Source organism: Micropterus dolomieu, linkage group LG05 (assembly GCF_021292245.1).
Source record: "Micropterus dolomieu isolate WLL.071019.BEF.003 ecotype Adirondacks linkage group LG05, ASM2129224v1, whole genome shotgun sequence".
Classification (NCBI taxonomy): domain Eukaryota; kingdom Metazoa; phylum Chordata; class Actinopteri; order Centrarchiformes; family Centrarchidae; genus Micropterus; species Micropterus dolomieu.
In genome coordinates, this window is record NC_060154.1 from 15,145,020 (window position 1) to 15,167,342 (window position 22,323).

The 22,323-nt window shown below is 40.1% G+C and overlaps 1 protein-coding gene across 1 annotated transcript; it reads right to left on the bottom strand.

The window, feature by feature from the left end:
- Nucleotides 1-16,243: 16,243 nt before the first annotated feature.
- Nucleotides 16,244-21,901, bottom strand: ptger3 (prostaglandin E receptor 3 (subtype EP3)). The gene is made up of 2 exons (XM_046049892.1): nt 20,860-21,901; nt 16,244-20,009 (listed from the first exon to the last, which is right to left on the bottom strand). The coding sequence occupies exons 1-2, from the start codon at nt 21,709-21,711 to the stop codon at nt 19,683-19,685; spliced, it is 1,179 nt and encodes a 392-aa protein (XP_045905848.1). The 5' UTR covers nt 21,712-21,901; the 3' UTR covers nt 16,244-19,682.
- Between the last annotated feature and the right edge of the window lie 422 nt (nt 21,902-22,323).

Sequence of the window (22,323 nt, forward strand, 5' to 3'; positions counted from 1 at the left end):
ATGACTCAAATTATTTTTGATTATCAAAATAATTGCTTATTGAACGACTTAGCAATTAAGTGACTTCTGGTATAAAAAAAACAAAACAGGCCTTCGCGCTTGTTTGCACCTAACCTTTAGCTATGATTTTATGTGCCTTTAGTGCTTGGTAATAGAACAAAATATATATTTGATTAAATGGCTGAAAAATACACAGAGACACCAGCCATAAATCCATAAACCACAAGACGTCACAGATGAAAGGCTCTTATATATTTTAGGTCTTATAACACAAATTGTGTATTGCTGTGAGATGGCTCATCTTACCCAGTCACCCCTACTTACTGAGTTTCTAAAGAGAATTACATTAGTATGGACTATTTTAAAGATTAATTTACAGCCTCTTAAACAAGCATCTTATTGGCCAACAGTGTTTGTACAGTCATGTATAACACTTATCTGTGTCACTTTGGAAGTAGAGCAGTGTAAACAATAACATGGATGTTCAGCCAACACATAGGGTTAGAAAACTTAAAATTACAGAGTGATACAACCTTTTCAACACTGAAGCTATATTGACAACTCAACTTTAGCCCTGCACACTCATGCTACATGAAATCATTACATTTACATTTATTCATTTGGCAGACGCTTTTATCCAAAGCGACTTACATTTGAGGAAAAACATACAAGCATGAACAGACCATCAAATACAGATCTACAACTGACAATACATACTAGTAAGAGCAGCAATAAATACTAGTAAGAGCTCACAGTTGGGCAGCGCAGTGGTGCAGTGGCTGCACAGCAAGAAGGTCGTTGGTTCAAACCCCGGTTGCCCCGGCCTTTCTGTGTGGAGTTTGCATGTTCTCCCCGTGTCCATGTGGGTTCTCTCCGGGTGCTCCGGCTTTCTCCCACCATCCAAAGACATGCAGGCTAGGTTAATTGGTTTCTCCAAAATTGTCCTTAGGTGTAGATGTGAGTGTGAGTGGTTGTTTGTGTGGCCCTGCGATGGACTGGCGACCTGTCCTGGGTGTACCCCGCCTTTCGCCCGAGGTCAGCTTGGATTGGCTCCAGCCCCCCCGTGACCCTGTACGCAGGATAAGTGGTTGAAGATGGATGGATGGAAGAGCTCATAGTCCATATCACATCAATGGGGTAAATACCTAGGGAAGGAAGTAAGAGTTAACAAAAAAAGTGCAATCAATACAAGATAATTGTAAAGGGATAGAAGAAGAAGAGCACAGGAAGTGCATGTTAGAGGTTAGGAGTTAGAGGTGTTATAAGAGGAAGTATTCTCGGAAGAGACGAGTTTTCAAGAGCTTCTTGAATTTAGAGAGGGACGCCCCTGCTCTGATGGCGTGTGATAGCTCGTTCCACCATCGTGGTGTCACAGATGAGAACAGCCGGGACTGGGATTGCTTTGTGTGAAGGGATGGCAGAGCCAGGCGGCATTCGTTGGAGGAGCGTAGTGGAATAAGGAACGTAAGTTTGTATTATGGAGTTTAGGTAGATGGACCCAGGAGTCACTCTGTATGCAAGCATTAGTGACTTGAATCTGATTCTGGAGGCCACGGGGAGCCAGTGGATCAATTTCTTTTGTAAGCTGTCCGCACTGCCATTTGCTCTACACTTCTCATTAGCACTGCCTCACAGTTAGGAGTGAATCAGAGTGGGAAATTACAGGCTTTACCCAAATTACACTTAGTTGTGGAGGACCAATAAAATACTAATACAGCAAAGTGAATGGGGTCAATTACAGGTAAAAACAATGAAAAGCAAAAAAGGTAGATTTAGATAGATAGATATACGGTCGCCACAACTTGCACTGACAAACTGATACTTAGCATAACATAATTAAGGGGATTAATTACTTGATTTTGGCTTTTAATGAGATTTCTCTCTGTTCAAAGCTACACTCTGCAGTGCTGTTTATTTTTCTTGCACTTTGGATATAATCTTTCAGTTGTTCAGTAAATTGTTTTGTTAATTAAAACATTTAATGTTTAATCATACATTTTTTTTCATCTGCCACTCAGACATTTTATCGAACACCTCTGAAATGCTGAAAACATTCAGCTTATTTAGGCATAATTTCATGTAAATAATGTTGTCATTCACTGTTCATTATATTTACACAAAAACATCACATACATGTTTGCATATAAAATGGTCCCATGTATTTCAGTTGACGTCAATCACTCCACCTTACTTAACAACTAGGTATTTCAAAGGTGTCTACAGACAAGAACCACAAAGTTGACTGCAGTGTATTATACAGTCAGTGCTCAATACAAATCCTATAGTTCAACAACCAAAGAATGTGTTGCGGTGGCAGCCCGGCTGACGGTGAGTGCCCTGTGCTCTTTTGTATCTTTTTTTTGCTTCGTCTTGCATTTCTGTTTTCTCCCCCGTGTCTCCTCGCCTCTCCCTCTCCGCCCTGGAGCCCGGCTGATGACCCGCACCTGTGTCTCATCAACCTTCACCTCCGCCACACCTGCCTGCCATCAGCCTCATCTTCAACAGTATTTCTACCCCGGTTCTCCACTCCATCTTCGCTTGATCGTCGTCGCTCCAGTCCTGGTCCACTCACCTCCGCCATCCAGTCAGTCAGCCGGGCTTGCCTACCTGCCTTCTCCCCTCGTCTCGCCTCCGCGGCGTCCCCCCGGCTTCCCTCCACGCTCCTCACCTCCCTCGCCTCGGCCTCCAGCCCCCTCTCAGTCGCCTCGCTCGAGCCTTGCCAGCCCCGCCTGCTCCTCGGTCCTCCGTGCCCTCGTCTGCTGGCGTCCTGCTCACCTCATCTCACCTCCCGACTCCCCTCTTCCCTTTTTTCCCTCAATAAACCTCTTTTGTAAACTGACAAGCGCTGCGTTTGGGTCCGTTCTGTCCGCACCCGTAACAGAATGAGTCCTTATCTAAGTTCAAATCTCCACATAAGTCCATATATCCTCTTCTGGATCCCAGTAAGCAAACAAAAAAAAGAAGGCGCTAATTTTGAACACAGTGCATCAAGATAAAATTAACAACATGTGTCTCAAACTATGAGTTATGTTTGGCATTAGTCTTCTTATTGTCTACAAATATTATGACCAAGAGACCAAATCCAACAATCCATTAATCCATCTTGTAGTACTTTCTGACATCCCCAGCCTGTCTGTGGCTCATCATTCTTCTTATGGTGTAGCTTTGGATTTATAGTTTATCATCAGATCACATTTCACTCATGATTTTATTCTTATGATTGTATTTATTAGTGTTAAGAAACATTTACAATATCACTAGCCTTTTATCTTTTTTTATAATAAATAGAATGAGTTGGGCCTTCTGCAGCCCATAAGGCAAACCTATTGGCACAAATATATATACAGTTGTTGTTGAAATGGGCCGAGGCCTTGCAGTCACAAAAATGTCTTCTCCCTATGTACTGTACAATCACATAAGCTGTGTCAGGTTTATCAATAATTCATTTTGTGCCATCTGGACTATTGGTTTACAATACAGATGTCTGCATCTAATACAAACCTTGCAAAATTTCAAGTCAGACAAAAAAGGGCTGCTTGAGTTGTTCTGGGCCACTCTATGAGAACTTGCACTGAAAAGCTACACTCAAGCCTCTCATGGCTCACCATTGAGCAAAGAATTTCCTCACACTGTTCAGCTGTACCATTAACTCAAAGATGCCAGCATTTCTATTTGACCAAACAGTTTACTGCAATAACAAACATAACCACAATGCCAGAATTGTGGAGAATAATGGTGTGTTACCCAGCGCAATCGTAGAAAAAAAAAGGTCAGTTACAGAGCCATAAAGTGGAATAATTTACCCCTTAATATCTACCTAATTAAAATTAAATCATCCTTTAAAAGAATATACAGAGGCATTTATTGACATGCAGATTGACTCTATTGACAGTATAACTCTTGTTGAAAACTGCTAGTTTTCAATATTCATGTTCATCTGAGTGGTACATCCATCCATTATTTTGTATTCTAGCTCAATGTATGTTCAGGGTTGACTGACTTTGAATTGGATATGCATGTAAGCTTTGATGTAATTTTATGTCTATTAATGCAATTGATCTTCATCATGTAATGTGTTATTATATTGTATGTAAGGTGTGGACCTACTCAGCTAATGGGATCATTTAAATAAGCAAAGAAATGTGGTTAGGGCTAAAGATTTTGCTAGTCAGTTCAAGACATTAGTTGGCTAGTCATCTGCACGTTTACATTTTATCATTACGCTTATTTTATTTTATAAACTTGATTATTTAAATATATTTTGGGGGGTATCAGAAAATAGTTTGAGTTAACATTGGAGAGAAAAAGACAAAACCGTAATGATTTGCCTTTATAATAGAAGTTTTTCACGATGCACGATGCAAGCCACCTGTTAAATGCTAATGGAAAAAGCGATTATGGTTCTGAATGTGTAGGAACAACCAACAAGGAGAATGAACATTAAGTTAATTTATTCTAAATTCATCAAACAAGTCTCGTTGTTCAAAACATGGGAATAAAAAACTTCCAACTTCACAAACACAAATGCTTGCGGACTTATCAATATGATGGATAATATATAACTTCACTCGCTACAAAGTCGTCCTCTGCTTCATGCCCACTGCACTCGACCAATTTGTATAAACTTGCATCTGCCCTGAATGTTTTCCATATGTTGCATCACCATGTATCCCAGCATGCTTTCTGCAGCAAATTAACTGCTTACCATAGACAATGAATGAGTGCAGACTTTGTTGCCAGTCAGTTCCCGTGCGGTGGGCCTACACCGTTACTCCTCGCCTGAACCTGCTGTGTCTTCATCATCCCCAGAGTCAGAGTCCTGGCCAGAGCCGCTGTAAATTCCCTGTCATCAAACTGGCCTCTGTTGGTCTAGGGGGCCAGTCTGTGTTCACTGTGAGGCTGCTAAGCATGGTTCTGTTGCCAGCTCACTTGGATCGGTCCAGGTGCTCATTCTTGGCCCACTCCCTGACCGTATCCCAGGGGCGTCGCTAGACATAAAGCTCTACTGGGGCACAGGCCCCCTCATTCCCAATGTAAATAATACTTTTTGATTGATGATTTTGATATAGTTTTAATTGAAGTGTATGAAATGTGTTAGTGTGTGTCTCACCAGCTTCCCTTGCTTAGCCCATTAATATTGGCACTGTTATGTCAGAAAGGGCTTTGACCAGAGCATAAGCACACACACCTATGGTACCACCTAAGAAAAATTCTGCTTTGGGGCCCTTGTGCCTGACTTGTGAGCCATGTAAACAATTTGCCAATGCTGCACAGTCACACCTGACACTGCTGTGCTCTCACTACTGCCTCTCCTTTAAAACAGTCTGTCTCTGTTATAAGCCTGAATCAAAACCTATTCTAGAAAATACCATTGCTGATTTTAATGGACCTCTGCACACTAAATCAAACCTCCATTAGGGTCTGAGCTGCTTGTATCTGATGCTGCATGTATTTCACCTGTGTCTGTGTGACCTGCTAAAGACATCTGGACTGGGTCTGTGGTAGTACTGGATATGGATCAGCGGTGCTTGTACTGGCTTATCAATTGTCAATTTGAATCCAATGCTTTCCATCTTGCATTAGTCCTTGAGTTATAACTAAACCACTGAGAGACAGATCGTTTTTAAAATGATGTGTGCCTATGATGTGTGCCATCACATCTTTGTGTTGTCTGGACTGGTCTCACTAATGTTGCTACTGGAATGCAATAAGGTCTGGCTGCAGACTGTAGCACCGCTCAGCCGGATGCGCGAGTTTCATTTTGTGCATGCGCACATGCGTATGAGCGCATGTTCACGGACGATATGATTTTCTTTTCAGTGCTGCAGTTTATAAACATCGTTGCATGTCGCTGTTTATCAAATGTAATAAATAGTTTTATTTCACTCTAATAATTGTTCACAGTCTGGTAGAAACCAAGACCAAAACAGACCGAGAAGCGCTGCCCAGCTGGGTTAGCAAGACAGACAGAGAAGAGATTCACTGCATCTACATGATGCTCACATCAGACTTTGAGAGGCGAGAACACAAGTTTACCTGACTGCTTTTCTTGAAAGTCACTCTCATTGAGTTATTTTCTCTTCTTGTGCACAGAAGGATAGTCCGTCTTAGTCTTCGCATCAACGTTATAAACACTCGCAACATTGACTCGTTTTTTGTGATGTTTCATATCGTAACGTGACTTTTGACATCAACCAGTAGCTGCATGTAGGGCATTTTACCATTATTTCTAATGGAGCTTCTTTTTGCAACCAGAAGCGTTGCCACCTGCTGGCCGTTCGATAGAATGCATGTTTGAGGGACTTCCGCGTTCGCATCAGTTTTCTGGCCGGAAGCTTCCGGCTTGGGCACAGTCATAGACTGTATAAAAGAAGTGGACATAGTCATCGTGACGTCACCCATTGGTTTGTGGACTGCCGTTTCGAAGCCTTGAGTTTGGCCGACAGGCCGCTGCCATGTTAATTTTTTGCAACCAGTGGCACCCGACGTGACCATATTTGGACGAGACGGGCACGTGCCCCAGCAAAAAGGGTCTCGCGACGCTTATGCCGTTTCCCCACTTCGGCCCTGAAAACCTCCTCCTCTTGGCAGTCTAAAACTCCTGTGCTAGTGGTGTAAACAAACACCAACACTTCCCAGCTATTCCGAGCTCCGAGTCCAGGCAGAATCAGATAATAGGACTGCTAATTGAGCCAACTAGCTAATGGCAGAGCCTTTAGTTGGAAGCAGTGCGCCAGTAAGTGACTTACCTGTTACGAGAAAAGGTATGTGTTGCAACAATCTCATGTTACTTTCCTGGCTCTAACAACAAGGCGCAGCTCCTGAATGGAATTTGAGTTGGTTTTGTGTGGCTAAATTACCATTGAAAACTTGGTCCACTAACTAACAGTTTAGTCGACTATTAGGGGACATGTATCTGCTCTCCCTCCTGACACATATACACCACATCTGACCAGTCACATAAATGGATGTGGTTAAGAAACCTCCAGCAACACCTACATCTGAGCCGCAGACTCTGCTCCCTGTCTTCCCTGTGTCATTTTTGCAGAAAAATAGAAGACAATAGAGTTTAGCTACCTCAGAAGTTCTTTGAGAGAGATTTTTATGAGGTATTGAGGTCGATGAATCCTGTGATTGAATGTGAGTGGCTGGTTAGCATCTTGACACTACCATACTCCCTCTTAAATTGAGTCCTTTTATATCAGCAGCCCGGTGAGAACTGAGCAGTGACAATCACTGTGTAACACACAATTTAAAATAATTGTTGTACAATAATAGGCAGAATAATCGTTGTGGAAAAATTATAGTTTCTGTTTCAACCTGATTATGCGTCTCTCATTTAGTTCTTCCTTTGTTGTCTGAATTGAAACGCTGCTGCAGGGTTTTGAGAATAATGTCTTTATCTTCCTGGCAGTTGTTTGTTTTGCTTTAGCAAGAACAATGAACCTCCTGTTGTCGCACTTCCAACTTCAAACATATATAGGAAGACCATAAATGCATTTACTGCTGAGAAAATGTAATTTACTACTACATTCATTACCTGCAACCCCCCATGAGAAAAACAACAGTGATATTGTTGCGATTCAGGGTCAGCAAGGACATTTTCTTGTGGTGAGACCATATTAGAAATATTGAAAAACCCACTACATCTTCAAGAAATCTGAATTATAGATGCAGCTTGATCGATATATTATGTAAAACACACTGACCTGTCAAAAAAACTAAATAAGTCAATACGCCATTTCAAAGATGGAAAAACCCTAGACCATTAATCAGCTACTAAGTGATCTGACTACTTAATTTGTTATAACCAATCTATATGTTTCTGCTGTGTTAATACTTCATCAGTGAGTGTCTGTGAAGATCAATGTTTTAGAAGAATATTTAACCACAACCTCAGTAATGTTACTGGCCATTTGTGACATGGTCATGAAATTATAACTACTAATGATTTCGAAGAACAGTTTTTTTGTAGTGACCCAATCAGGCTTAAATGTCCACAAGTACACATTGAAATAAAAAACAATAATGGGCATATTTACATACTTTTTTTGAGGACGTTAATGCTCCCAGACGAGGAACCCTTTGAACTTTTTAAACTAAAGGCTTTTTCCTATAGTGCCACCACCCTCAGGTGGCAAAAATCAAACTGCTCTCAGTAAATCTCTTAATTTTATGGAGAGATTACTATAAAATTATCTGAGCGCAGTCAAGCTTTCAGGGTACTGAAGACTTAGCTTTTTTAATAGCACCACCATCAGAGAAGGCTCTATGTAAAACTGCTAGTATATTGTTAGGTTTATCTACAACTTTTTTATTTGTATTGTAGAGAGGGACTCCGTATCATGCTTTTGCAAGGGGATACTTAGAGAAGGAATGTAGGAAAATATGAGACAGCAACAAGGTAGACAGGTCATCTATAAAGGCGAGACATGAACTTTTTTATGTATATATTTGATTATTTGTTGTTCCTCAGAATGGGCTTAATCAAAAAAAAATACCTAAATAAATTCCATCAAGCCACTGTGGCCTTTTTTAAATAATTGATATTTTCAGATACTCATTTTTTAATCTTTTCATTGTTGTTCTGTAGTCAGAAGCTGAACCTCTAAATATAGTTGGGAGCAGGGTAGCAGAGGAGGAGAAAGCAGGGCAGGGTGCGATTATAAAGATGTATGTGGTTGGATTTGGCCCGTTAGTGCTCAGGCTGCGCCAAGCAGAGCAGAGGATGAAAGCTCATAGTTTCACAAAGTGAGGCACATCACTGCACCCAGCCACATGGAAAAACATAAAATTCTTGTGACTTTTGGGCAGCCAATTTAAATGTCCATCAGATTGAAGAAAGGGGAAGTGTTTGGTATTTTTGTTGTAGGGGCAGATCGCTGTGAAAAAAATCTCAACCAAAGAAAATAATTGAAGCTGAAGTGTTCTGCAGCTGATATTTGTCTTACAATTGTATTTTGGTCTTTATTGCTGTGTTACCCTGGAGAATATGGCTGTAGGAAAATACAGCCATTATTAGTCTATTATATTGCTTTCTTTTACTTCTTTACTGGACAACAGGGAGCTATTACCATAATGTTTTATGATGTTTCCATTCTTGTTTGTTACAAAATTTAAATAAGGTTTCCCTTGTGTGTAAACAGCAGAGTGTTCCCTGGGATACAACAACCTCAACTTTTACAAGTTACATCCAGATTTCTTGGATACACTATTGGATGCGCGTGCAGCCAGTGGGCAAAAGTGCTTTGGTAGCTGGTCAGAAGACTGTAGTCAACCACTGTAATCAACGTAGATTACACATTGTCTGTAAATTCTTGTTGACCTAATAATAAACTGCCATTTCAGAGTTGGATCTGTTTGTGTTTCATTTCGCATATTAATATAACATGCACGACCGCGCTGCAGGTCAGCAACACCGGACATAATGTTGTTTAAGTCAGCTGCTAGCCAAAATGCTAAAAGAAGAACGAGGGAAAGAGGCGTTCTTTCCACAGCTGTAAGTACTGCCATTTGGCCTAACTTAGTTGTATCACACTCAGAGATGCAAAGAACATGGTCTTCCGTAAAAGTTGTGAGACCAGCAAAAAGCTTTCACCTGCGAACAATTTTGTATTCAAGCATCTGCTAAGAAACTTGAAACTTAGCCTGTAGAAAGAAACTCCGGCAGCTAACGTTGCTGCCAGTGATGCATCCACTTGGCAGGACAGAGTGGCATTAATCAGCGTTTTGTGTTTTGTAAAAGCACTGAATACTTATCTTATAAATGCATGTGCAAAACAGAAACGTTAGTTCAGTCGAGACGCTTGTTTGATTTTTTTATCTCAGACAGAGGCATTAAAAAATGTCAAATGTTTCGTAAAAATCATACTGCTGCTGTTACGAATACGCAATGTCTCCTTACAGTACACATGGAGTGAGTAGTGGTGCAATATAAAATGATTCTGTAGTGGGACTCTTATTTGATAGGGGATATTAGTCTATCAGAACATGTTACCCCTGAAATAATGTTATAATATAATCAAAAAAACAGAAGATGTCATAGCATTTTTCGATAGGGCAGAGCGACTCGATAGACTCTATTGATTTGTGCTAAGGTAGCATTTTTTGACAAGGCAGCATATATCGTGAGAACACCGGCTTTGTTTTTCTATTTCAGCCAAATCATACTCATTGATGCTGTTATGAATACGCAATCAGTTAAAATGTGGGAGGGACCTGCTTTGCTTTTTAATATTTTTAAATAACCTATATCCATAGTAGGGCTGCAGACAATTTCACTTTGCCAGGAGGAGTTATCAGCATCAACATGCAACAGTGTTACCATAGAAATGAATTAGGGCCATGGTTTGAATGTCTACCCACTGTGTTTCCTGACAGCAGCAGAGTGAGAGTGTTGATTTTACACTAATTATTTTAGATACCACTCTGACAAATAACATTGAGAGGGCAAACAAAATCCCATCTGAGTCCTGTCTTCATTCCAAGTTTGTTTGGTGTCGCTGTTATCTTGATGTTAAATTACACAAGGTCATAAAATGCTTTCTTTACAAGCTAATAAAAAAGATAAACAAGGCCTTTTGAGCATAGCCTTGCAAGGTGCCCTCTTGTGCACTCTGACACACACACACACACGCACACACACACACGCACACACACGCGCACACACACACACACACACACACACACACACACACCCCCCCCTTACTCTGTCCACAGAGCAAGCGTATCCCTGGTTTCCATTTAATATTTGCCCTCCTGAATACTGACTCATTTTTATTAATCAGATAAAAAATCTTTTTTCAGATTTAAAAGTTTTTTTCCGTTTTAGTGGCCTTCCATTTAAAATAAACTGCGATAACAACAATAAAGCATTTGTTTTGCATTACTGATAGCTTCAATTGCTTTTATTGGTGTATATTTATATCTTTTTTATTACATGGTTTTTGAAATGTCTAGGTAAGTTTCGTGCCATTTGTTTTTCCACTGAAGTATCACATTTTCATGCAACCTTGCAAAAACAATCTACCATTGATGGGTATATACTATATTTGTTTGTTCCAAAATATGCACATGTTTTTTTTTCACTTGACATTTCATATTTTGAAACATTTACACAGATTATGTCAAAGACAAAATCCATAGCAATGTAGTAAATAAGTGGTATAATTTTGTTAATATGAGCCCACATCAGACCAAACCTCTACAACAGTGAGGCAGAGAATAAAGTCATGAGGGGAATGTGCTGCTGTATAATCAATATCTGCCCGAGGCACCAATCACAGATGCTGAAGCAGTGCAACACTGGAGAGTTCACTCTCTAAAGCTGGTTAGTGCTACACTGACTGTACAAAACATGATCAACATCATTGTATTGAAAATTGTTCTCTTTATTTAAATCTCCTGGAATTGTGTGGTATAGATTTAATAAAAGCTTAAAATGGCTGCTAAATTGATTCTCCTCATCAGCCAACTTCCTGAGAAGTGAAACTAATATTTTGCATATTAAGTGTATATGTAGTAAAATAAATTAACATTATTGACTGTATCTTTGAAGCTATAGGGTGATAACATTTTCTTTTAGGTTACAGGCTTGTCTGCAAAAACTATTGATCATGAATGAGCTTTTTTGCTGGACTTGGATGGCTAAGCAGGGGTGGGATGAATTTATAGCTTCATTAGTCTGTGTTTGGCAACAGTGACAGACTGCGGGGCAGAAATTGATCTTGCGAAGAGTAACCACAATTCTCCCTATGTTAAGAAAAAAAACATATTTGGACAATTTTGTGTATGTGTCCAGTCCCACTGGAAATCATATCTCCATTCACGTATGATGGGTAAACATGCTTTACATATCTTTCCATTTCATCCTTATTGTCAGTCAGTGAGAGCATTCCCATGCATACACCAACATCACATACCAACCTCTATGTTTGGGGTCATATCGGGTGAAAGACATACAAACCTTTTCGACAGCAGTCTGACCCTTTGACTCATCCGGATTGTTTACATGACCCGAGCAGACTTAGTCATCACAAACAGCACAGCAGCATTTTCTTGCCTTATTGCCTCTGTACACAGTCTGTGAACAAAGACACTGTCCATGCATTCAAAGTATGTATTAAAAGTATAAGCGAGGTAAATTAGCAGCATCCATCACCAACCTTATCAATTCAGTTAAAGTCATGCCTCCGCTCCTCCGTGAGAGGCCCTGCAGGAGCAATTATGTCATTTAGAGTAAACAGACATTTATCTCTTTTAGCATAATGGCCTATAAGAAACAATAACAGTAGTGGTCTGCGGATATTCTTCAAGACCACAGTCCAAACAATAGAAAAGTAAGAGAGAAGTGTAAGATGTACAATATATTCCTGTTGAATCAGTTTGCACACACGCACACACACGCACACACACATACACATACACACACACACACACACACACACACACACATACACACGTACACACAGTATTTTCCAGTGAGTTTTATATCTATAAGTCATATTAACACCGATATAGCACAAGATGTCACAATACAGAAGTGCTTTTCTCTGTACTTTCCTCAGAGAAAACATATATCCTCAGTCTACTGAGCTTAACAGTGATAAATAATGGGGCTATAAAGCCTTTAATGAGCCCACTAGAATTTATCAGATGCAGACAGTACCCTTACTCAGCAATAAAATAACTACACGGTGTGCAGAACCCAAAGATGGAGCCAAGTGATTTACACAATTCATGACTAATTGAATTAAAGCTTCAAAATTAGTCACAGCTGTCATCTTTAAGGCAATGTAAAGGCATTTGATCTGTTTCCAGATTTCACATTTAGGTAAATTCATACCTAATACATACTGAGACACAGTTTAGTATTGTGTGCTACAAAGCAGATTAAACATTTCATCATCGTCAGTGTTACTGTGTAGCTTGGAAAATATCCTCTCACATCCTCAGCAGGATATGATGATCAAAATAGGCACCACTTAACCCTTCCTCATCACGGACTCCCCTACAACTGAGAGTCAAAGTTACTGACAGTAAACTGCAGTTCCATCTTATTTTTATCCAAATTAGTAGATTTGACATTCAAGAGGAGGCTGCTGCACCTGAATATTGCCATATGTGTTTGTGTTCATGTTCCTGCCTTGGTTTCTTGTCTTCTTGACTAATGTAATGCTCCATAGACTGTACTGGTCCAACAAAAGCAGCCATTGCAAAACTACAGTCCTTTCAGAATGCTGCTCCTAGGTTTTAAGAAAAACTAAAATGAGAGATCAAATAGCTCCTGTTTTGTGCAGCCTACACTGCCTCCCTGTATCTTTTAGAATTGATTTTAAAATCTTAATTTTTAAGGCACCAAATGCCCCCCAACGGTTTATGTTACAGACTCCTTGTCATTTTTTCCATCCTTCACTGCTCTTTTCTATTCCCAAAGGTCATCACGAAAACCTTTTTGTATGCTACTTTCGACACAACATATTGCTAGCCTGACTGGAAAACTGGGTGGGACTTTCTGGCACAGTACTAAACTGGTCTGAATCTTACTTAAAAATCATACATCTGAGCTACAAAAATGACTTGTGAAGTTCCCCAAGGCTCTATTCTGGGGCCTCTTCTGTTTAACATCTACATGCTTCCACTGGCTCGGATTATGGAAAACATCCCAATATGTTACCATAATTATGCAGGTGACATACAGATTTACCTAACCATATCACCAGGTGACAATGATCCCATGGTCATAGCATTGAGTAACTGTATTGAACAAATCAACAATTTGATGAATGTGCCAGAATTTTCTGCAGTTAAACAAAGATAAAACTGAAGTCATTATTTTGGAGCCATGGAAGAACTATGAAAAGTCAGTGCTCAGCTATAATCGTTAATGTTAAAAACCACAAACCAAGCCAGAAATCTTGGCGTAGTTATGGACTCAGAACTGAATTTTAGCAGCCGCATTAAGACAATTACAAAGTCAGCCTACTATCACCTGAAGAATATCTCAAGGATTAAAGGACTTATGTCTCAGCAGGACCTAGAAAAACTTGTCCATGCAATTATCTTCAGTCGACTTGACTACTGTAACAGTGTCTTTACAGGGCTTGCTAAAAAATAGATCAGACAGCTGCAGCTGATTCAGAACGCTGCTGCTCGAGTCCTCACTAAGACCAAAAAGTGGATCACATCACTCCAGTTTTGAGGTCTTTACACCGGCTTCTGTCTGAGAAGATAATTGATTTCAAAATACTGCTGTTGGTTTATAAAGCATTGAATGGTTTAGAGAGAAATACATTGCTGATCTCCTGCTACATTATGAACAATCTAGACCTCTCAGGTTGTCTGGGACAGGTCTGCTTTCCGTCCCCAGAGTCAAAACTAAACATCTCCATGTCCTTGTCCTGCATTCAGTTTTTATGCTCCATGTATCTGGAACAAACTCCCTGAAAACTGCAGGTCTGCTGAAACTCTCAGTTCTTTTAAATCAAGACTGAAGACTTTTCTTTTTTACCACTGCTTTAAATTAAATAAAATTGATTGTTGATTAATAACTTACACTGCACTGTAACTTTTATTGTCTTGTTTTATCCTGTTTTTATTTTCTATTTAACTCTTTTTATAACTATTTCATCATTCAGAACTTTGCAAATACTTTTGAGATGATCGCTACACTTGAGAGAAAATACTATAGCGTAATAATGATTTTATAAAATCAAATATTAAGAGAAGAAGGCTTTGCACAAGTGGCTCCAATGCAAGTATTTAATGATACAAACTTTCAATTACTAAACCTCCATTAGGTCCTGTAAACTTTTCTCCATATCTAAGGTAGTTTGCCTTCAAAGAGGGCGTGCAACAGACCTAATGTTTGGTTATCGGCTTTTGGTATTTTTAGTACTTCAGTCTCTAAAGGTTTGAATAGTTTATATATATTTTTCCCCATTAAAGTATGAACAATTCTTCTGTTGTGTTTTGAGCAAAGCAGGATGCAGTCATTTAAAGTATTGTGTTTTCTCTCCTTTAGGTACAGTATGTGAACCTCTTCATCAAAAGACTTTATTAACACGTAGGAGGTATTTAGTTGGAGGCATTATTTTAAGTTTCTGCCTAATCCATCTGTTTAGCGCAAGGCCTATTATGGTGAAACGTATGGCCTTACTGGTAGTGTCCAATGACACTTTACTCGATGTTTTGCATAGTTTTGAATAAAATTAAATATAAAGCACATGAATACGACATGAACATGAATATTATTTGTCTTGTAATAGGTGGCATCTACTAAATTCAGTATGTAGTAATAGCCAGAAACCTTAGTCGACCAGAGTAAAATGACATGCAAGAAGCATCCCCTGCCAGACTCAGGGGGGACATAAGTAGTTACATGGTATAAGTCGAAGACCACAGGGCACCAGAACGCTCCCATTCCTCAGGTTTTTTTCTAAATATATTACTTGGCTCAGCCTGACCAGATTCAGGATGCCTCATTTAGGAGGCACACTACTTCTAATACTGTACACTCTACTTGCATCAACCATCAATTAGTATGATAGATAGAAGATGTATCAATATTTAATAAGAAAACATGCTTCAGCAGCCACAAAAGCCCCACACATATTGAACAAATATGTTCACATCCTTTATTAGAATTACAACATTACACCATGACTTAAGCCAAGAACACTGCAACAAAATGAATCAAAAGTGCATTGCATGTTGAACTGATACAAGTCAAGTAGAGTACATAGACATAAAGTACCAAAAGGACACTTTGACAGGTAGGTAGATGTTTCTCTTTCCTCAGCAACATGTTTCGTAAGCCATAAACTATGACAGATATGTCAAAACATCTGAAGGATTTCACACAAAAGGTTGCAACATCCCTCACCGGAACACCAGGTGAAAGGCACAAGAGCACTGACAACCAAACAATAGCTGTGTGAAAGCATGTTGATAGCCCTCATCTGAGAATCATCGTGCCGCAGAGTTCAGAGAGAGTATTGAGAAATGAATTTAGTCAGAGTGCACAGAACTCTTGTTTAACATTCAAAAGCAGAGGCATAAAGTGACAAAAGATAAGGACATCTGAGAGACACCCGGTATTTATTTACATTCACCAGTGGAGCCTTGGCTGGTGGGCCAAACCTGTTTCCATTGTCACGTATGAACATGTGACACCATCATGCGCTCTTTGGACAGACTTAAGAGACACTTTTCTTGTTGTACCTGGTTCTTGCCTTTTGTTTGACTTTTTATGCCGTGTCAATTTTGAAAACGGCTTTTCAGACAAAGTTAATGAAACCAAGGATCATCATGTACCTTTTCAGTTGCTCACGGTATGCAACATGTTAACTAGATGGGAGAGTGTGATTTCTTGATACCACAGAGACAAGAAAGGGAAAATCTGTATCTAGTCATCCAGTTCTTTCTAGAAAGGACACCTGCTTACTGCAAAAAGTAGACATTTATTCTGTGAGTGACTATATCCAACACCAGAAGTTAACAGGAATTAGATGCTTTTCTGTTTTTTTACCCCACTTTAGGTTGATAGACGGAATTGTTGGTGTTATATGTGTTACAGAGACAAAAAGGATTATTACTGTATGGGAAAATATTTTTTGAAGGGGTCATAAAGTAATCACCTTAATACTGAAGCACTGGACTGTAGGATTTCCAATGGAAAGAAAAAAGTATGACTTATTTAACAGCTGTGGAATAAACACTTTCCCTGTAATTGGAATTGTGACTTTGTAATTGCCTGCTATAAGGGGCCTGTTCCTCAAACAAATGCACACCATTAAAACATGCAAGCAAATCGAACATGACCCAACAATCACAGGTTGAATAGCAGTTCTTAAAGAGGCTCATGTGTGAGTTTGAGATTAATATGCAACAGCAGGTTTGTGGCAGGAAACAATTTAGCTTTTTGACACAACTCATAATGAAGCCAAATATTCATTACCATCGCCTTTAACGATCACACCGTGTGGATCAGTAAACTGGATGTTCATCTCATATTACTGTGTAGCTCCTCTGGTTCTAATGAACATTCATATTTAATAAGAGTAGACTGTACTACAGAATCACAGAAAGCTCTCTCTGTAAGCATTGCGTAGGCTTTTACCGGAAATGTATCATGTTGTTTTTTAAATTCATTATTGTGCCAATTACCTTTCCACTGTGACGGTTGGGTGGGATGTAAGACCCTGAAAAACTCATATCTCCATCAAGGGCAAGTTAGCTTTAAGGGTTTTTTCCATTATGTACTTATGTTTTCTTAATTGAAGAGCAGGAAACTTCAGAGTCTCCTGGACAGAGAAATGAGATAATTACATGAGGCAGATTAAAGTGGAAGCTGAATGAGTCAATTGTAAAAAGAAAAACACCTATCCCACTGTAACTTGCAAATAAATGTAATCATTACTTTAAATGCATGAAATAAACCCCAGATGCTACTTATCAAGTGCATATTAACTGCTACACAAGGTTAACATATGCTTGGAATAAAAGTTCACAATGCAGAGCCAGCAGCTCAATCAGTGAAGCATTCATTAAAATGAACTCTCCTCACATCAGTGTGATAGCACTTAAGACAGTAATGAAACTGATTACTTGTTGAGGAATACATTAGTGTTCTTGCATGTTAACAAGCAAGATGCCGTACGCAAACCTTGATGCACGGTCATAGCTGCCAATGAGCTCCAGAATAATCATGAATAATGCCAAATTATTGGTTTCTGTGCAACACACTCCTCAACAAATAATCAAACAATTTCTGTTTTCTTCTACATTTTTGTCTTCACTCACCAACCCAGGTTAATCCTTTGTGTGAACTACTAAAGCAGACCGGCGTCACAATCAATACAAGATAAACCGTACATCTGCTGTTACATGGGAACAGTAACTGTTCATCTTTCACATGGTGTTTGTAGACAACAATCCTGTAGGGTCATTATCGCTGAGCTTGTACGTATTCTCACATTCGAAAGGCAAAGGCAAGACTGAGCAAATCTAATCTTGTTGGCTGATGTGCCTAGAAGGCAGAGTTGTGGTGTTGGTGTGCGGGGACATAGCATACAATTCTGGACCCTGTGCATTCTCTATGAGCCCCTGCCTGCATCCATGGGTATTCATTCTAGTACCTTTGTGGGCCCTCATCACCACATTATTTGAGATACATGAATGTCACTGTAAAAACAATGAGTGCCATTGCTTTCCAACAGCAGTCTTTGTCAATGACATTGAATCATTAAGCACTAAGATCACACCAGCTCATTAAAAAAGTACACTGATTTCATCTCAGACCTCAGAAATTGCACTGTATACATTCAAAAAAATTAACATGATTTGGCTGATAAGAAGAAAAATTATAGACTACGGATGGGCACATCTAATACGTCCAAGGCAATCACCACATAAATAAACACATAAATTCATGTAGCTGAAACATTCTGTACCTGCAGCTACAGCCCCTGTGTACTGGTAGAATTGGTATGTACTGGTAGGATTACTGTGACCACACAACACTGTCGGCCCACACACTGATTAAAACCTGTGATGCCACAGCACATTGTTTTGAAGCAGTTGCACAAGAAGCTGCCAAAAAAGCTTTTTAATTCTATGGTGACTTACTTCATTCCATCAGTCTTGTGTCCAAAGAGCACCCCTCTCTCTACTTATATTGATATAATTATATTTTTTAAAGTACACTTGTCATTGCATATTGTGTATTTACTAAACAAGAATACTTTCAATCCAATGCAAAGGCAGGGATTGCTCAATGACATAGTGACAGCTACAGTATCAGGCCACCCTGCTATCGATAATCTCACGATGCTTAACAACGCAAACCTAAAGTCGTATCCCCCACACACATTCATAAGAGTGGCCTTGAAGTTACTGTGAAAAGAAAATTGTTGAGAAAATATTTGTAACAAAATACATCGTCATAATCCTGGCTGCTAGCCATGAAACACCACGTACAGTATATAATAAAATTTTACAAACTAAATCCCAACAAGTAGCAACAACATTCAACATTCAGCACAGAAACAACTAACCTCATATTACTACAAATGCTAATAAATAAACCTACAATCAAAAATTGGCTCCAGTTTAGGATTTGCATTTTTCTTCTGAATGACCACACATCCTTTTTTTTAAACAAAGTTAGTACATTCTTTAAGATATTGCAAAGCTATTTACAACTTAATACAAGCAAATTACAGTTTCTTTCTTAATTTACATACATTCACAAAAAACATTTGTCCTTCAGTTGTCTGGCTTCAAGTTGTTGAAAGTGATGACTCAGTTTAGAAACTTAAAAGAGCATGAGATGCACCACTTCCATATCAGTCAGCTTGGAGTCACCCATATTCAGTGCTTGGGTCTAGGAGATGTTATTGTTAAAACGGGAAACTAGGCTACGCTGCAGCCAATGCAAGAGGTGACACGGTCATTCATCCACATGCTGGTTAGGTGACTTTGAATGGAATTTGCAAAACAAATGGACCCAGATCAGACTCGGCTGGTTCTTGGTGCAACAGACAGACACTTCCCTTCCATTGCCCAGTATCCTTCTATGGAGACATGGAGAAAAATGTATCCTCCAAGACAATAGGGTATCCATTTTCACATCCATCCAATCTGTCCCGGCTAAGTCACAAGAATTCCTGTCAAAGGTCAACTTAGCTACTTTGGGGTTTATGTAGGTTGTTGCCATCTTGGTTCTGCTTATTAAGAGGATCCAGTGCTGTCTGGGTGTTCTTATGATCGTCTACAGAGCAGTTGGACACTGCGTTAGCCACAATGCAGAACTTGCGGAGAAGAATCTCCCGGAGGAGCAGATAGACCCACGGGTCCAGGATCTGGTTGAGGGAGGCCAAGCGGATCGTTGTCAGAAAAAAGTTACAGTCAAAATGGACATCCCGACCAGAGCTGTGATTGGAAGTCCCCGCTGTTGAATTGCACTCGTGGGAGGACACCTGGGTGGAGATCATCCTTAGCATCAGAACCTGAGGGGGGAGGCAGACACAAGCTGTTCGTACCAACAGAGGCATGCCAAACATCTGTATTATGAACTTATGACTATTAATTGATACATTCACTGAAAGAATGAGTTTATTTTTTGTTCTTTGGTAAGAAAGCCTTTCAGAGGTCTATATTATATTACATGCACTCTTGTTGGCTCAGAGATAATAGTTTTAGATTTTGTGGGCAGTCTCTTTTACATTCAATATTCAATGTGGCTGACACTGAACCCAAGACAAATCCTGAGCAGCTACCATATCATACTAGGGGAAAAACGCTAATGTTCACACTCCAGGTACTCCTTCTAATGTTCTACCACTGCTACAACAGTGCTGTCGTACAGGGATTCTATTAATATCCTTGGAGGGGCTATGAAACTGACAATGCATGACCTCATGGCACACTGAGCAGACCCCCCAAACAGGACTCGGCTAAGTAGATTGCTCCCTAATGGAAAATGGCAACAGCGTTTTCAAAGGAATCATACATCACAGCATGTGATTTGCAAGTGCGGTTTATGTTTGTTTGTTTTGCTTCCTTTCGCTGTCCTGCCAACAGGAGACAGAGCATCTCCAGAGATACAAAGATCTGCAGTTTGTGACAGGCAGCTGACAATAAAACCAATTTAAGATACCTAATTAAATTGTGAATTATAGCACTGGCCACTTTATCATATTAGTATTTGGCTTTCATTGTTTAACACTATCAGAAAAAAATCCTTATGCATTATTAGAAAAGTATTTATATTATATCTTCAGTTTCCTTGGGTCATAGGGAACTTATGGTTGTATGCTGTAAGAAATGTGTAGGCTGCAGTCGCCTGTAAAAACATACCAGTAGAGGAGACCAGCATATAAGCAGGACGCACATAATCCCTAACAGCTGAATGACGGTCTCCGTGGTGAGCCGTTCCCACTGCTTTGAAGACTGGGACGTGCCAGACTTTGTTTTACAACGGATAATTAAGCCCCGGATCGTCACTACATTGCAGGAAAGTGTTACAAGGAGAGAGAAAATCCCAAGCGTGGCGAAAGTGATAGCGAAAAACATATTGCCACGGACTTCTCTGTCCCCCGTGCTGATGAAGCACCAGGTGCCCGGCCACTGGCGTGTGTATTTCCCGACCCCTGCAATGGGCAACAGCGCAAAGAGGAACACAAGACACCATATGGCAGCCAAAGTCTGCTTTGTCACACTTGTCTTCATGTGACTGGAGTACCAGTGCGGGTTTGTTATCGCCATAGCCCTTTCAATTGCCATGGCGCTGGCCAAGAAGAGAGCGCACAGGCCAAAAGTTGTCATGCACACCCCGAAAAAAGCGCACAAACTGCCAGATGAGTCGATACGATTCCACCTCAGATCAGCTCGGTAAACTGATATTACTATTGGACTTGTCAAAAGCTGTCCAAACAGGTCAGTAAGCGCCAGCGATCCGATGCAAAGCAAGAAAGACCTTTTCCTTTTATTCTCTTTCTTTCTGTAAGAGATATACACCAGGATGAGAGCTAAAGTGTTGCCCACCATACCAGTGATCATCATGGTTATAGGGTAACCAACAGACACAGATCCACAACTGGAATTCTTGGTGACATTGCCCTCGCGCAATGACTTGGAGACGTTGGGGCGCATCATCTCTCTAAAAGTGGTGTGCAAGTCCTCTAAAGAATCACAATCGTCCGCAGTCATGCTTTAAAAAGGATAAGCCTTTATGCAGTAGAAATCCCACGCCTGTTCCTGGCATCCTCTTGCGCTCCAACTCAATGCAGTGCGTAAAAGCGCGTCGGGTCCTTTACGCGCTGGAGGCGGGACTACCTAGAAAAGCGCCCAGAGGAAGCAGCTGAGGATGCGTGAGGCTTTACTTACACTTATCATAAACCGGATTTTTGGAAATCTTGTTGGATGTCTTGCGTTATGGCGATTTTTATTCATTAACTTTCTATTTACAAGTAGAGGTAACAGCACTTGTAGCGCTATCGCAGGCGCACCTCCTTCGGGCCCTCACCAGTCAAGATGCTGGATATTATCATCACATCTCGGTGAAGTGAGCACACGGACAAACTCATGTCATGAGATGAGGGAATTAACAAACCTGCTCTGCGTCTCTTAAGTGGAGAAAGCAATAAAACATTGTCCTTGACCTTTTGAAAGCAGAGTACGTGTAGTTGTTCCTTTCAGAGAACAGCACCTGCATGGCGCAATGATGCAAACCTATCTACATTTGAACAAAAACTTAAAGCAATTAATTTACCAAGTTTGAATGCAGTCCGTGACACTTTGTATCAGACCCTGAAAGTAACA